The sequence below is a fragment of the Mus caroli genome, chromosome 10 (assembly GCF_900094665.2).
Source record: "Mus caroli chromosome 10, CAROLI_EIJ_v1.1, whole genome shotgun sequence".
Taxonomy (NCBI): Eukaryota; Metazoa; Chordata; class Mammalia; order Rodentia; family Muridae; genus Mus; species Mus caroli.
In genome coordinates this window covers 48,348,461-48,366,589 of record NC_034579.1, presented here as the reverse complement: position 1 = coordinate 48,366,589, position 18,129 = coordinate 48,348,461, and the positions used below count along the sequence as shown (strand labels likewise).

Sequence of the window (18,129 nt, the reverse complement as noted above, 5' to 3'; positions counted from 1 at the left end):
AACAATGTCTCCAAAAGGAAACCATTGAAAGAATAATTTTCACTTTGGATTTCTTGTCTGTAAAAGAAAAGGACTCATTTTAGAGGATTAGAACCTTTTGTTGCTACTTGTGGGCAGTTTTTAAGTTGTTTCTTCTCTAATCTATCTACCAGATACATATGTATTACACAGTTTGCTTAAGAAGCAGCTGGAACACTGTGATTTAGTGAGTAGTTCCCGTGGCTGTGGGAATAGTTCCTACACAGAGCTTTTGTGTTATGGTTTAAAGACGAAGTCCTTCCTGTCCTTCTGCTTTGTCTTGACTTCTGTCCAGTGTTGATACTTCCTTGAGAGGAGGCACTCACCACAGCTAGTAGTTCAGTGATCTGGCCTTTTTACTTTTATTTAAGAATTTTACTTTAAAGAACTTAGCATATTTTATTTAAAGACTTTATAGGGATTGGGGAGATGGCTAAGTGGTTGGGAGCATTCACTACCCTTACTCACAATTACCCAGGGTATCTCAAGTTCTTTACTGACCTCCAAGGCATCAGGTACATAGGTCGTGTACAGACAAACATTCAGGCAAAACATCCATATATGTAAAATAATAATTGAAAAATGAAAACATTGTTGTGATTTACTGCATTCAAGGTTGATAGGACCAGTGTTCTCTCACTATTACAGCTAAACTGGCTCTTAGTCACTTGCTGTCATATGTTGACATTGTTGGTATCTGCCCCCCTCCATAACCATTTCTGGATTCATAAAGTCATTTATACTATTTTATTGTTAGCATGAATTTTAAGAGTCAGTTCCTAACATTGCATAGTATGTAATTACATAACTTTTGTATATTAGATTTCTGAACATTGAAAAGGACTCTTTTTCTTTATGAACTTAGTGACAATATTTATAATCACATTAAGATAACAGAGCTGGAATTACTATGCTCTGTGAATTTAGGAAAATGTTGTAGTCTCTTTTCTCCACTGGATGAATCCACATGTTGACAAGTATCCAAGAGGTAACTGATTTTTATTCAGACCATTGTGTTTATAGTGAGTGCATGCTGACCTGAAATTTTCAGTTGGGCTTAACATTTCTCATACCTTAAAATTTAAATTTCATTTAAAAACAGAACAGTTATAGAGCATGCTTTTAATCTCTTCAACCTTGAACTATTCAATTTCACATTTTCCATACAGAGAAATGACTTGGATTAAAAACTTCCAAGAAGAGGCCAAACACTTTTCCTCCAAAGTTATTTTTTCTTTTAATTTTCTACAAAATCCCTGCTGCCCAGAAGCAACCAGTATTCAACTTGGACAGCAGCAATGAACAACCCTTACTTAAAATAAAGCAATGTGAATTGTAGATAGATTCAAGAACAGTCAAAATGGTTATTGTAAATAGGAAAAGTTCCTGGCTCAAAGTCAGTGAGTGTCAGTGGTAGCCTCATCTACTGTGTGCTTGACTTTGGGACGGGCTTGACTGTTTTTGGTCTCTGAAAATCTCCATGAAATGAACGTCAAGGCCTTTCTTTTATTATTTGCTATTTTTTGTGACCATAATTATGTCATTTCCCTCTTCCCTTTCTTCCCCACAACCCACTCATGCGTGCGCGCACACACACACACACACACAACCTATATGCATGAATACAATCTGCCTAATCTCTGTGTTACTTGTGCATGTGTGTCCTTAGGGCTGAGCATGTGATCTTGGATTACTAACCGGTGTGCTCCTGCTCTCCGCATTCCTTAGTTGCCTACAGTTCTTTTCAAGGTTGAGACTTCAGGAGCTTTCCCCCTTCCACGTTGGCATGTCTACTGGTGTCATGCTTGGGCAGGTCATGTTTAGACAGCCATGTTATCTGCTTCTGAAACCAAGATTGTCCTAACTTGAAGTCAACTTCTGACTCAGTGCCTGTCTTACATCAATAGACAGAAGCTATAGCTACTGAAGTATAGTATTTTATTATTAAATAAGACCACATACACATAACATAAACTTCCCATCTCAACCAACTTTCCTTGTATATCTTAGCTGTGCTAAGTGCCTTTCTATTGCTGTGCATGTCTTTGACATCTAGCCAATATGTTCTTGGCCTAGATGGGATAATACTTAGTGACTCCAAGATTATCTTAAGTGTGTGTATGAAGGTATTTATAGTGTTCTCCATAGTCGGCACTCATTTGAGTCTCTAAAATAGCTTCATGATAATTGTATCAGCATCATTCTCTTAATAAAGAAAAATGATATTCAGGCTTTCTTGTTGTGATCCCACACCCATGCAACTCTCATTAAACTCAGGAGCTCATAAAAAATAAAAATACATAAAAAAGATGTGATAAGAGAACTTCTTGGGAAGGAGTTTAGAGAGAAGAAAAGGTAATGAGGTGAATTTGATCAAAATACAGTATGAATAAATACAAAATTTATTTGGTTGTTTTTGGTTTTGTTTTTTGAGACAGGGTCTCTCTGTATAGCCCTGGCTATCCTGGAACTCTCTCTGTAGACCAGGCTGACCTTCAAATCACAGATATCTGCCTGCCTCTGCGCTCTGAGTGCTGGGATGAAAGGGATGTGCTCCCTTTAGTATCAAAGGATAGGAAATTTAGAGAAGGGTTCTTACAAACAATACAGAAAAGAGTTTCCAGCGGCCGCAGCTACCTAGAGGTTGGGTAGATTAGCTATAGGATTGTGAGAGTCTTCCAGTTTAAGGAAGAAAACATGTATGTATGAAATCAAGTATCTAATGAGGTTTCTTAGAGGATAGCCTTTAATGTGCCACCTACGAGGGAAAATAAATTGTGGACTAAGCTACAATTGAACCATAGCTTATTCACCTGTTGGCTGCTTTCCCGTAGAATATGTACATAAAATGTGGTTTTATATTGTATCGTGAGATATAGAACATGATATATTCTAGAGAGAGCAAGTTCAGAAGCCAACATCAAAAGTCCCCCAGAGTTAACTAGAATAATGACCCCAGAGTTAACTAGAATAATGACGAGTAGAAATTCCAGAGCTAGCCTGGCTAGATTGACGTTCAAGCTCCACTACTTGGCATTTGGGCATTTGTCTCGGTCAAGTTTCTGTTGAACACTGTGAACAAAAACAACTTGAGAAAAAGGATTATGTCAGTTTACAATTGTACTCTGAGTTAAGGAGAGTGGAGCTGGAACTCAAGGTGGGAACTGAAGCAGAGGCCATGGAACACTGACTTGTTCCTCGTGGCTTGCTCAGTCTGCTTTCTTAGTCTGCTTTTTTATATACCCCAGGACCACATGCCCAGGAGTGCTACCACCCACAAAGGATGGGCCCTACCACATCAATCATTAATCAAGAAAGTCCTCTGCAGACCAGCCAATAGGCCGATCTGGTGGGAACATTTTATCTATTGAGGGCCCTTCTTTTCAAATGATTCTAGCTTGTGTCAAGCTGACACAAAACCAGGCTGAAAGCACATATTACTTCATTTTTCTAATGCTAGACTGCCAGTCTATATCATGGTTTGAGTGGGAGTTTGTTAAAGTAAATGTAAAATAACAGCTGTATAATCCATTGTCACCATAGCCCCAAAACTTCATTCATTCCTAGTTTATTCTCTCATTATCCTTAGTAGCTGAGCTTCCCTTCATGGAACCACTTTGGATATACCTTCAAGAGAGGTCCGATAGCTGCTGTCATTCTTATTAAAACATTTATGTCAGAATAGCCCAGGACCTCTAAGCAGTTTGTGACTTGGCATCTCTTGGGTCTAACGATGGTCTCTCATCTGGTCCACTCTTCCTCAGAAGCAGTTAAAATAGAAAAGACTGTGGTATTATGAGCTTGGTGCATGGTCCAGCATGGGGCCTGTCCAGAAGTGTATTGAGGATAAAAGATCACTTAAGGAATGTACCAAGAATGGGTCATAAGCCATCTAGGCTAGAGCCTCCAATCGCTGACACCATTGCATACACTAACAAGATTTTGCTGAAAGGACCCTGATATAGCTGTCTCTTGTGAGGCTATGCCGGGGCCTAGCAAACACAGAAGTGGATGCTCACAGTCAACTATTGGATGGATCACAGGGCTCCCAATGGAGGAGCTAGAGAAAGTACCCAAAGAGCTAAAGGGATCTGCAACCCTATAGGTAGAACAACAATATGAACTAACCAGTACCCCCCGGAGCTCGTGTCTCTAGCTGCATGTGTAGCAGAAGATGGCCTAGTCGGCCATCATTGGGAAGAGAAGCCCTTTGGTTGTGCAAACTTTATATGCCTCAGTACAGGGGAATGCCAGGGCCAAGAAGTGGGAGTGGATGGGTAGGGGAGTGGGGGGAGGGGTATGGGGGACTTTTGGGATAGCGTTGGAAATGTAAATGAAGAAAATATCTAATAAAAAAAGTTAAAAAAAAAAAGAAATAGTCCAGATTTTCCCCACTGCTTGGGGAAAAAAAAAGAAAAAAAAAAGAATGGGTCATAAGGCAAGTTCTGGATAGCTGAAGTAGGCAATCAGAGAGAATGGTCTGATGAATTCTTCCTCATAGAACTTCAGCGGCTCTAAGGACACAGTTATATATAGCTAGTTATAGATATCTAGACTCTCCATTCATCTCTGCAGTAGATTCTCCAACTTCTCCAGAGAATGATAGGTACTTCCAAATGATGATTATATTTATTTATGTCTTGATTCTTTGTGGTTTTTAATTTCATTGTAACATCACAAGGTGCTTTTGAGTTAGTAGCTAACTGGCCCAGCGACCAGTGTTTCTCTGCCATCTACTTGGTAGTGAGAGCCAGTGGATACTCCACCCAGGGTCACACTAACACATGTGTTCATTCTTCATACTTATTACTGAATTGCTTAGGAGGAAGCCGGATTTGTTTCAACAGTAGATCATCTAATATTTTGGGTTCAGCTTTTTTTCATTAGATATTTTCTTTATATACATTTCAAATGCTATCCCGAAAGTTCTCTATACCCTCCCTCCGACCTGCTCCCCTACCCACCCACTCCTGCTTCTTGGCCCTGGTGTTCCCCTGTACTGAGGCATATAAAGTTTGCAAGACCAAAGGGCTTCTCTTCCCAATGATGGCCGACTAGGCCATCTTCTGCTACATATGCAGCTAGAGACATGAGTTCTGGGGGGTACTAATTAGTTCATATTGTTGTTCCACCTATAGGGTTGCAGACCCCTTCAGCTCCTTGGATGCTTTCTCTAGCTTCTCCATTGGGGGCCCTGTGTTCCATCCTATAGATGACTGTGAGCATCCACTTCTGTATTTGCCAGGCACTTGCATAGCCTCATACGAGACAGCTATAACAGGGACCCTTCAGCAAAATCTTTCTGGCATATGCAATAGTGTCTGGGTTTGGTGGCTGATTATGGGATGGATCCCCAGGTGGGGTAGTCTCTGGATAGTCCATCCTTTCGTCTTAGCTCCAAACTTTGTCTCTGTAACCATTTTCATGGGTATTTTGTTCCGTATTCTAAGGAGGAATGAAGTATCCACCCATTGGTTTTCCCTCTTCTTGATTTTCTTGTGTTTTGCAAATTGTATCTTGGGTGTTCTATGTTTCTGTGCTAATATCCACTTATCAGTGAGAGCATATCTAATGACTTCTTTTGTGGTTGGGTTACCTCACTAAGGATGATATCCTTCGGATACATCCATTTGTCCAAGAATTTCATAAATCCAGAACCCAGACATTCCTCAACAGAAGAATGGATACAGAAAATGTGGTACATTTACACAATGGAGTACTACTCAGTTATTAAAAACAATGGATTTATGAAATTCTTGGGTTCAGCTTTTTAGAATCTTAAATTCATTACCTCTAACTAGAACCCTGCTAACCCTCCTGATGTAAAATGTCAAGTAAATTGCAAATGAAAAACTCTTGAGAAAAAATTTTTAGAGATGTATAGCAAGACACAACGTTAATTAGCAGCAGATATGGTTACCTGTGAAAAGGAATATATAATCATGAATTCTACTAAAACTAAAGGTACAGTTTACTTTGGATTATAGTCTTGGTGGAACCATTGTCTTTAATTTTCGAATAAAGCACTTTGGAGTGTGATCTCATCAATGTAGTCCCTGTTCTACAGCCGTCATCCATATGTTCTGGCCCTGTCTCCCGACATTGCAGGTTTTTCCGTGAGACGATCAGTACCTTTCTTACATCATCGTTTTCAAGATCTTCAAGAGGCCTGGCTTTGCTTTCTCCCTTTCTCATTTCTCATGTGACTCAGTTGTTTATTAGGAAAGTATTTTGATTTGGATTATGGTCTCCCTTAAGGATGAGAGTGTAGACCACTCAGACTATATCCTGCCTACAAAGCTACAGGGAAATTTCTCAGATTTTTTTTTTTAACATTTTACTTTATACCTGGTAAAAGGTAATAATTCTTTTCAAAAATAGAACTATAAACTTAATTATCCCATTTATCTATGCTTATTACCCAAATTGCCTTTTGAGTTCAGGCTAAACGTTTATTGTACACTCTTTTTCCAGGTGGGCACAAACCTACATAGACATATTATAGCCTATACATGTCGATTGTAATGCTTAAGAAATCGCAAAGAACCACAGTGATTTCTTCAGTGTAAAGGCTTATTACAATCAGAATATAAACAAGATTTAAAAAAAAAAACCCTCAGGATGCCTAGAGTTTACATAAGTGTAAGTCACATCAGTAAGCAAGTAGAAGTCTCTCAGGAGATGTTGAAGATGACCAACAATTTCATTCCTTGATTGCTCAAACGTAGAATCTTTGCGTAAGGCATTGCCATGGGGTCATATTACCCATACTAACTAACCTCAAACTCTTGGGCCTGAGGGCTCCTTCTGCTCCAGATTCTCAAATAGCTGAGACAAGCATGTAGTACTGTTCTTGCTTTGGAACATGTTGCATGTGTGTGGATATGGTATGCATGCATTGGTGTATTTTAATATCATCATTGTGTTCTTACTTTGCATAACTTGGTGGAATTTGTTTTGATTCCTACTTTGTGCTTAGCAGCTGTGTTTTTTAGATGGGGTTCTCTTCCTAGAGAAAAATGTGAGACAGCCTAGAAACCTTTATGTGAAGGTTGCATCTCAAACTGGGTTGGGGGCTGACGCTTTTGCTGTTGTGTTTGTCATGTTGAGAAGGTCTTTGATGTTCTAGAACGGGTTTCACAAGTCAGAGTGGACTGACTTAACTTCTCTAGCATACAGCAGATTAACACTCTAGGTGATATGTGGCTTATGTCAAACACTAATCCCACTGTGAGGGCCTGCCCTCATAACCTCATCTTAGCCTGAAACCTCCCAAGGGTCCCATCTCCCATTACCATCACAGCAGGTGTTAGGAAGGTAATATTGACTCCATCTCCCCACTCCTGGGAGGAGTGTAAAGATGGAAAATAAAACTTACTTGTTTTAAAACTTGACTTGTTTTAAGGATGCAGTCCATTGTGAAATATAGTCATGGTGTTATACAGTTGTTTTTCAAACTCTTTTCTTACAGACTAAAATCATAACTAATTGACTTTCTGTTTTGCTTTCTGATAAATTGTACTTTCTGTAGCTATGAATTTATTTACCTCTAGATGCTTCATGTAAATAGAGTCACAGTATTTTGCTTACTATGGTGCTCTGGAACCTATTCATTATTATAGCATGTGTTGGAACTCCACAATGTTGAGTATCAGTTCTGTGTACATGTGGGTTGTTTTTGTCCCTCAGCAGTTATTTCCAGTGCTGCCAGTGATGTGGGGTGGCATCAGCTGCTTAGCCATGCTATGTTAATGTCGTTTAAGTAGAAGATTTCATAGTCTAAATCACTTTATACAATTCAGATAGTTTTCTGGACCTTTATTGTTCAAAGGGGTTTAACATAATTTTCCCCATAATTTTTCTAAACCTCAAATTTCTTAGCTGTCTTTATTGTCATTCATTCATCCTTAAGACCTGGTTAGCTCTTTCGTTCTCTTTTTTCTTTTCTTTTTCTTTTTTTTTTTTAAATCAAATACCCTTAGTATTATTTGTCCCTTTACCATCCCTTTTTTTTATTTAATTTAATTTTAGTCACTCACTTTACACACCACTTACTGCACCCTTCCCAGTCAGTCTTTCCCACAATCCTTCCCCCATCCCACCTCCCCTTCACCTCTAGAGGATGAGGTCCCCCCCACCCCCACCCCGACACTTCAAGTCTCTTGAGGGCTAGGTGCTTCCTCTCCCACTAAGGCCAGACAGGACAGCCAAGCTAGTAGAACATATCCCATGTATAGGCAACTGCTTTTGGGATACCCCCACTCCAGTTGTTCAGGATCCACATGAAGACCAAGTCGTATATCTGCTACATTATACTCTTTGGCTGGTGTGAGAGCCCCAAGGTCTAGTTTAGTTAACTCTGTTGGTCTTCCTGTGGAGTTCCTATCCCCTCAGGTGCCAAAATCCTTCCTTCTATTCTTCCATAAGAGTCCCCAAGCTCCATCCACTGTTTGGCTATGGGTGTCTGCATCTGTCTGAGTCAGCTGCTAGGTGGAGCCTCTCAGAAGACAACATGCTCCCATCTGCAAGCTAAACAGTGTATCATTAATAGTTAGGCCAGTTATTGGTTGACTGTTCCCTCAGTCACTGCTCCCTCTCCTGTACCTGCATTTCTTGTAGACAGGATAAATTTAGGGTTGAAAGTTTTGTGGATGAATTGCTGTCTCTATCTCTCCACTGGGGTTACTGTCTGGATATATGGGGTGGCCTCCTCAGGTTCCATATCACCAATGTAATGAGTCACAGCTAAAGTCACCCCGATTGATTCTTGGGTGCCTCCCTGATTCCAGGTCTCTGTCTTGACCTGGAGATACCCCCCATCTCTTTACTCCTGTCAGTTGCAGATTTCTATTCATTTTCATGGCCATCGAGCCATCTCTCCTGTCCTTCTTCACACCTGATCCTGAGCCCTCCCATCCCCCAATTCTCCTTCCCTCTCAGTTCCCTTTCTCCATCTGCCTCTTATAACTGATTTATTCCCTCTTCTAAGTAAGATCCAAGCTTCCTTGCTTGGGCCTTCCTTCTTGGTTAGCTTCTTAGCCTTCCTTTCTTATAAGTGTAGGTAGCATCCCACAGAATGGCCAGTGTGCATGCGGGGTTGGGAGGAACTACTTTTACATGGAAGTGATTCAAGATCTCAACATCTGCCAGCTTAGCACATAAATGTAAAAGGTAGACATCCAATTATCTCTTCCAAGTTTTAAAGGGGGCTGAGATTTTGGTTAAAGTGACTTGTCTGTCTTTGTTTTATTCAGTGAGTAGCTTTTGAGGCCATTTGCCACAAGTAAAAATTTTTTCAAACATTTTCAGCCTCAGGGAATGAAGTAATTGCTAGAGAAACCAGGAAATAAAATGGAAATTAACAAATGTAGCACAGATTGGCTGATGTCACAGGGCTGTGACTTCCGAGAGGCAGATAGGCATCCCACTCTAAAAATGGTTATCAAGCACAGAGCTCACATTCACAGATGAAAAATGTCACACTTCTGCTGTTAGTAAATGTAGCACATTTTTGAGGATTAATTAGTTTTAAACTGATATCTAAATTAAGCACACTCTGCCAGGGGCCAGCTCCGGCAGTCCTTTCTTGTTCTTGGTTCTTCTTAAGGCAGCGGAGGGGGAATAGCATTGGCAGGGGTAAGACTTGGTTGTAGGAGATACTTAGGGTTGATGTATAATAATAAAATGTCTGCCTGCCTTAAGTGTAAGACACTTTGCTGAGGTAGCTGACCTGCTTGTCTGAGTTCTTCTGAGGCAGAAGCTGTTTAGCACCTCATCATAAAATAACAGGGTTAAGTTACAAGATTTACTGCTGCTGCTCCTTTCTCTGGTGAATCAGCCAGAAACCTCTGGATAAACTGGTTAGCTGTTTGTGAACCAGAGAGGAAAGAGCAGAAAAGAATTAAGAGGCTGTGTGCAGGCAAATATGTACAGACACATATACTTTCAAACATTCATACACCCACACTCTGGCCAGACCCAACCGCCTTTCACAACTCCACAAGTATTCATGCACGCTTACACATACATCTACACAAAACCATATACAAACAGACATACTTTTGGATGGATGGATGGGTGAGTGGATGAATGGATGGGGCAAAGTTCCCCAAGTCAAACCATTAAACCAACAACTTTATTTCTTGTCTCTGATCTTTTTATACCTACTTAGACAAAAAGTTATTTAGAAAATTACCTTAGAGATAAAGTGTTGCATAAAATGGGAGTTACAGAAGGATTCAAAATAGTGGTTGATCATAATATATTCATTAAAAGTTCAAAGCAACAGTTTTTACATGGCCCTGCCTTAGCATATGTACACCTGTGACTTTATCCTTAGACCTAAATGTATTTCCTTGAATACAAAATTGTCCTAAATCTATTTCTCTTTTTAGTATAATTATGAAAGCTCATTGTATTTTTTTTTAAATAACAGGTATCCATATTTGGAATGTATTATGTAAATAATTTCTTTTTTTAAGGTTTATTTATTTATTTTATGTATATGAGTACACTGTAGCTGTACTGATGGTTGTGAGCCATCATGTGGTTGCTGGGAATTTAAATTCCGGACCTCTGCTCACTCCCACCTAAAGATTTATTTATTATTATATCTAAGTACATTGTAGCTGTCTTCAGCCATACCAGAATAGGGTGTCAGATCTCATTATGGATAGTTGTGAGCCAACACTGGTTGCTGGGATTTGAACTTAGGACCTTTGGAAGAGCAGTCAGTGCTCTTAACCGCTGAGCCATCTCTCCAGCCCCTCATTGTATTTCTTATTATGTGGCCTTTACTTACTGTTCTGAGGAGTGGACACATTCTATTCTTGATTCTAACTTTATTACATCTTTCTAGCAACAAAGACCATCTCTAAAAACTTTCTACCTAAAATTACTTGAATCAAATCAGGAATTCTATAGAATTATTATCTATTTGTCTACATAGCATCACTACAAAAAGAGTACATCTTCATTGTTCTGCAGAGATCTGCTCAAAAAGGTGGCCTTATACCTAGTGATAGTTATATATTTAATAATAACAGGAAAAACATATTAATAGCAGAAATCTTAACTAAAATGAATTTCTCCTGGGCCTTGCCTATCGGAGCAACTCCGTCGTGGATTTTATTTTATTTATTTTTTTTTTTTTTTTTTTTTTTTTTTTTTTTTTGGTTTTTCGAGACAGGGTTTCTCTGTGTAGCCCAGCTGTCCTGGAACTCACTCTGTAGACCAGGCTGGCCTCGAACTCAGAGATCCGCCTGCCTCTGCCTCCCAAGTGCTGGGATTAAAGGCATGCGCCACCACGCCCGGCTCCGTCGTGGATTTTAATTCAAGGTGGACTCAAGACAATCACCTGCTAGCTATTAGCTTCACCTATGATGGCTCCTGACAACAATCCATTCCTGTCCCTCCACTGCCTTGCTTAGGACTTTGTGTCCCTTTTACCAGACTATTCATTATGCTAGCATCCCACCCTTCTCTGTTCTTTTCCTGTTCAGTCCCTCTACCAAGTCCTTCATAATTATCCCTCAGAACTCCATGTTAAATTGATTCTAGACTTAATGAGTTTATGTTCCTTCTTCACTCTTTTTCTTCCATATACAGAATAATGAAAACAAAGCCAGGTAAAGTGGTTTGTGTCTGAAGTCCTAGCACATTAGAGAAGCTAAAGCCAGAAGATCCTGAGTTTGAGTTTAAAGCTCACATGGTTACATAGTAAAGGTCAAGGTGGTGCTGCAACAGGGGTGGAGTTGGATGGGTTGGGTGATATTCTTAACTGTCAACTTTACCACATCTAGAATTAACTAAAACTCAAGTGTCTGGGTACACCTGAGAATATTTTTTAACTAAATTATTTAAAGTGGAAAGAACTACTTCTAGTCTGGATATTTTGAGGTGGGAGATCCACCTTTGTTCTGGGCCACACTTTCTTGTGGTAGCCTGTATAAAAGACAGAGATGAAGAAAGTTCTTTGCTCTTTGTCTGCCTGTTCTCATTCTGGTTGGCAAGTCTATTTCTTCACTGGCATTAGAGCCTACTTGTTTAGTATTCTGGTGTATACTAAAGAGCAGTTGAGACATCCAGGCTTGTGGACTGAATAACTACTGGATTCTTGGACTTTCCTTTGGTAGACAGCTATCGTTGGACTAAAAGGACCAAAGCTTGTAAGCCACTTTAATAAACCATACACACACACACACACACACATTATATTAGTTCAGTTCCTCTAGAGAACCCTGACTAATACAGATTTGTAAATAGATGGATAAATGACAGGTAGGATAGGAAGACAGACAGACAGAGATAGACAGATAAGAAATCAAAACAAAATAATCAAGTGCATAGGAGGCTTCTGGTTCAACCATTTCCCAGTGTCATCCTCTCCTGCCCTCCATGGTATGTATACCTTTCCAGCTAATAATATGCAGGTGAATTAAAGGGTCTAGTTCAAAAGCTACTTAATCTCATTTCTCTGATTATCTTTTTCATCTAGATAGCCAAATATATGCTACCTTATTTCCACTGTAGCTTTAATCATAGAGACTTTCTTGTATGCTGCCCTGAATTAGATTATAGCCATTATAGCCTGTCAAGTGCAAACTCTTTAGGTATGGTATCCATGCTTGCTGTGATGTGTGCGCCTCTTAGGACTTAGCATAGAGGGTCCTGTTCACTGCAGCTGCAGCAGCATAGAAGGTGCTTATTGAACAATTTTCTTTAAGATACTTATTCTGGTTCATTTTGTTTGAACTTGGTGTTTGTGGTACCCTCTCCTATCTCTCCATATTCTTTCACAGAAGTTCCTCTAGGTGTTCAAGGGACAATTACATCCCCATTGTATTAACAAGTGTTATCCTGCTTCTTGAATCTCAGTTAGTGAATTTTTCCCTTTATCTTGGTAGCCTTGTTTGTAAGCTGAACACAAGGACCACCATCCTGGCAGCAACTAACCCCAAAGGCCAGTACGACCCCCAGGAGTCTGTGTCTGTGAACATTGCCCTCGGGAGCCCACTCTTAAGTCGATTTGACCTCGTCCTGGTTTTGCTCGACACTAGGAATGAAGACTGGGATCGTATCATTTCTTCCTTTATCTTAGAAAATAAAGGTAAGTGAAGACAAATGAGTCACTCACCATGACAAGGAAAGATTAGGCCTAAGCAAAGGACATGTCCCTTGAGTTAAATACTCAAGATGTCTGTGTTGACAGGTAATAGATGCTTAAACAGAAGGCAGCTGAGAAGCCAGGTATGGGCTACAGAGTCATAGCATAAGGAGAAGTGACTTTCTCCACCTCCACCATGAGGATATAATTGACATATGTGTGCAAATATCTGTGTGTATACATGTGTAAACATACACATATATGTATATATAACATGCATACATATCTTTTTTGATAGTAGTGTTATTACTACTTTTGCACACAGAGAAAACTGGACTGAATTATGAAGTGGAAATCCATAAATGTTATTTTTTTAAAGTTAGACCTATTCAAGTCCTTATTATTATAATTATTCAGAATCATTCTGCATAATGTTCACTCTGGGTGTGGGGAGCTTCTTTTTATTATTTTATATCGTAAGATAGCTTATTCTGGAATTTCATGCTACAAGGAGAATAGGTCTAGATTTTAGTGCACATGAAATCTTATCTTTTAAAAATGTGTGTAGGAGCTTTTGTAGTGGTGTACACCTTTACATAGTGAGTATCAGAGCATCTAGGGATATTTATGTAGAGAGACTGTCTCAAAAAAAAACATAGATAGATAGATAGATAGATAGATAGATAGATAGATAGATAGATAGATATTAAATCTTATATAGGAATGTTCTAAAATTCCCAAATTATGATATTTTCCAATTCCTTTTAGTTTACTGATCCCATGTCTGCTGTACACAGGTTATCCAAGCAAATCGGAGAATCTGTGGAGCATGGAGAAGATGAAAACCTACTTCTGCCTCATTCGGAATCTCCACCCCACACTGTCTGAAGTGAGCAATCAAGTCCTCCTTCGATACTACCAAATGCAAAGGCAGAGTGATTCCCGGAATGCAGCCCGGACAACCATCCGCCTGTTAGAAAGCTTGATCCGATTAGCAGAAGGTTCATTTCATTTTACAAATGATATTTTTATTGAGCGCCTTGTTTATACAAGGCATTTACCATGCATTCAAAGATGATAAGAGTAATCCCCGCTCTAAGGTTATCATAGTCACTTGAAAAGTAAAGGCTTAGAGGTATCAGGAGATGGGCTGGCTGGCTCAGCTGATAAAAGACCTTACCTCCAATCTAGAGACCTGAGCTCGATCCCTTGGTCTCAAACTTGTCAACGTAACTCCTGGGGATCTGATGCCCTCCTGGCCTCAGCGGGCACCTTCATACTTGCAGTGTACATGTATATGAGAACATACATGTACATTTTAAAGATAATAAACATCTTTAAAACTTTATAAATGAAAAATAAGGGCTCCTTAGCCCTCAGACCACCATGCTTCTGAGGATAAATAATGATTATGGAGTTAGTCTTTGTGCCATGTCTGGACCTCCCACAATGTAAGCTATTGATCATTTAGAAAGTCTTCTTTATGGTGCTGGCTCTCAGGAGCAGCAGGTATTTATTGCTGGGCATGAGGTCAGCCTTAACCATGTTTTATACCCAGTAATACCATGTTTTATACCCAGTTTTCTCTTAGAGAGAAAACAGATTTTTTTTTCTTTTTTTCTTTTTTTAGTGGTTGTCCATTGGAAATAGCTTCTGTGTTAAGGATGGGAGCTTGAGTCCATGTCATCTCTCATATAGGCCCTATACATGCTATCACAGTATCTATGAGGTCATATGTGTGTCAGTCCTGTTGTGTATAGGAGACACCATTTTCTTGGTGTCTTCCGTCCCCACCTGCTCTTTATAATCTTTATTCCTCCTCTTCCCCATATTTATTCCCCATAGTTCTATGAGCCCTCAAGGGAAGAGTTTGATGAACACATCCCATTTAGGACTAGGTGTTTCAGGGTCTCTCATTCTCTACCTATGGTCTAGTTGTCGTCTCTGTATTTGTTCCCATCTACTTCAGTGGAAGCTTTTCTGATGGTGGATGAACAAGTAAGTAATCTATGAGGCAGAATGTCGTTAGGAGTTCTTATATTTTAAATATAAATTCCTATATATTAAATCCTGCTATATTTGATTCAGAACAATAGCATTCAGTTTTCCCTTAAGTCCATGGCCTTTCTAGTCACCTGAGCAGTGTCAGACATGAGTTCTTTCTTATGGAATAAACCTTAAATCCAATCAGATACTGGTCGGTTGCTCCCACAACTTTTGTACCACTATTGCACCCATATATTATGCAGTCTGGTCACTATTGTAGATTGAAGGGTTTGTAGATGTGTCTGTCTTTCTCCTCTGGGTAGTATGCAGAGTACTTCCAGTACCACCAATGCTAGTCAGTTGGTGTGAAGGCTCTAACTAGGCACAAGTTAGACTTCCTCCTGTTCAATGAATATCTAGGTGGCGTCTTCAGTAATAGAACCTTTCAGTCAATTTTGTAGAGAGTAACCAACACCATTGAAGATAGCCTGAGCTGCTTGGAGGTTCCACGGGGCGCCTTTGGCCAACAACTTAATTAGATGTAACCCGTTTCTGGCACTGAAGGTTTCACTTGATGGTGAGAAAAGTCTAGTTGGGACTTTGTCTCCCTGTTTTTTTGGTGATTCCACTTAGATTTCTTTCATATACATATACATATATATATGTAAGAAGCTTCTATTGTAATAAGTTTTCATATGACTACTCAAATGGTCCTTAGTTGTAGCTGTCCCTTCCTGTATTCCATATTCTCTCCTCCCAGTCCAAACCCCTGCCCTGGCCATCCATTACTATGTATCCTATTTCTTGTTCCTTGGGAGATCATTCCCTTGCTCTATAGTTAAACTCTGTGGTTATACCAAGTGTAGTATACATATTGAAGGCTTAAAGGCCAGCATCTACATATAAGACAATATACCATATTTGTCTTTATGGGTCTGGGTTTACTCTCAGGATGGTTGTTTTCCCGTGAGTTTCATGATTCCTTTTTTTAACAGAGGACTAATGTTACATTGTATAAATATACCACATTTTCATTATTTGTTGATCTGTTGATAGGCATCTAAGCTACTTTCTGGCTCTTATGACTAGCCAGCAATGAAGAGCAGCTATGAACACAGATGAGCAAGTGTCCAAGTGTTCCTCAGACTTTGTGTTTCATCTTTTGACTACTCTCTGTTTAGTTCTGTACCAAATTTTTTTTTAGTAATTTACTTAATTTTATGTCCATTGGTGTGAGGGTGTTAGATCTCCTGGAGCTGGCATTAAGGAAAATTGAAACTGCCATATGGGTGCTGGGAATGGAACCTGGGTCCTCTGGAAGGGCAGCTGGTGCTCTTAACCGCTGAGCCATCTCCAGTCCCTCCTCCCCCCTCTTTTTTTAAAAATTTTTTTGGTTTTTGGGTTTTGTTTTGTTTTTTTTTTTTAAGTGTTTTATTGGTTGGTTGGTTGCTTGCTTGCCTGCTTGCTTGCTTGGTTTTTTGAGACAGGGTTTCTCTGTGTAGCCTTGGCAGTCATGGAACTCACTCTGTTTACCAGGCTGGCCTCAAACTCACAGATCCACCTGCCTCTGCCTTCTGAGTGCTGAGATAAAAGGCATGTGCCACCACACCTGACTTCTGCACTCCATTCTTCAATTGGTTATTTTCTTCATGTCTAGTTTTTTTTTTATTTTAAATATTATCCCTCTATTGGATGTGTAATTGGTACAGTTCATTTCCTTTCTGTGTCCTGCTACTTTATCCAAATGCTGGTGTTCTTCGTCATGCAGAAGCTCTTTGGTTTCATGAGGTCTCAATTATTGGATGTTAGATCTTAGTGCCTGTGCTATTGAAGTCACCCACCATCACTGTGCAAGGATCTATTGATTTTAGCTGTAGTAGTGTTTCTTTTATAAAATTGGTTACCCTTATCTTTGGCACATAAATATTTAGATTTCCAATATTCTCTTGATGGATTTTTTTTTTTCTTTGATGAGTGTGTAGTATCCTTTTCTCTCTATTCTCATTACTTTACATTTGAAGTCTGTTTTGTCAGATAATAAAATGGTGGTACTAGCTTGCTTCTTGGGTCCATTTGCTTGGGATGTCTTTTTCATCATTTTACCCTGAGGTGATCTGTCCTTGACGGTAAGGTGTGTTTCTTGGGTATGGCAGAAAGATGGATCCTGTTTTCTAAGCGAGTCTGTTAGCCTGTCTTTTTGTTGGGAAATTGAGATCATGAATGTTGAGAGAGAGAAATCAATGAGTAGCATTTATTTATTGATAAGTTATTCTGTTGTGGTGGTGATAGTCTTTCCTCCTCTTTTGATTTGCTGGGCTGAAATTATATATTCCTTGTGTTTTCTTGGGTATGATTAACCTCTTTAGGGTGAACTTTTTCTTCTAGCACCTTCTACTTATCTTGTTTGTAGACTTGGTCTTTTCATAGTGTTCCAGATTTCCTGGAGGTTTTGTACCTGGAATTTTTTTTTTTAACTTAACATTTTCTTTGACTAAGATATCTGTTCTTTCTACCTTGTCCTCAACACCCAAGATTCTCTCTTCCATATCCTGTACTCCGATGATGAGGCTTTTTTGTTTGACTTTCTAAATCTTTCATTTCCAGTTTTATCTCAGATTGAGGTTTTGTTTTGTTTTTAAGTAAGTATATTTCTTTGTTAAATTTTACTTTCATGTCATGATTTTTTTTTTCATTATATCATTCCACTGCTTGTGTTTTCACAGACTTCATTAAGGGATTGTTTATATCCTCTTTTTTTTTTAAATTTATTAATTTATCTATTTATTTTATGTATATGTGTATACTTTAGCTGTACAGATGGTTGTTAATCATCATGTGGTTGCTGGGATTTGAACTCAGGACCTTTGGAAGAGCTCTTAACTGCTGAGCCATCTCTCCAGCCCTGTTCATATCCTCTTCTTTTTTAATTGGGTATTTATTTCATTTACATTTCCAATGCTATCCCAAAAGTCCCCCACACGCTCCCCCACCCACTCCCCCACCCACCCACTCCCCCACCC

The 18,129-nt window shown here is 39.3% G+C and overlaps 1 protein-coding gene across 5 annotated transcripts in view; it reads left to right on the top strand.

Moving 5' to 3' along the window:
* The window catches only part of Mcm9 (minichromosome maintenance 9 homologous recombination repair factor), an 88,052-nt gene that overhangs the window by 63,278 nt on the left and 6,645 nt on the right, over positions 1–18,129 (top strand). For 3 of the 5 annotated variants that reach the window (XM_021174345.2, XM_029482491.1, XM_021174347.2), the window contains exons 9-10: positions 12,924–13,126; positions 13,921–14,124. In XM_021174345.2, the coding sequence (XP_021030004.1) occupies positions 12,924–13,126; positions 13,921–14,124 (407 nt within the window). The remainder of the gene's footprint in view (positions 1–12,923; positions 13,127–13,920; positions 14,125–18,129) is intronic. The other 2 variants (XR_003837778.1, XM_021174346.2) reach the window with 1 other exon arrangement.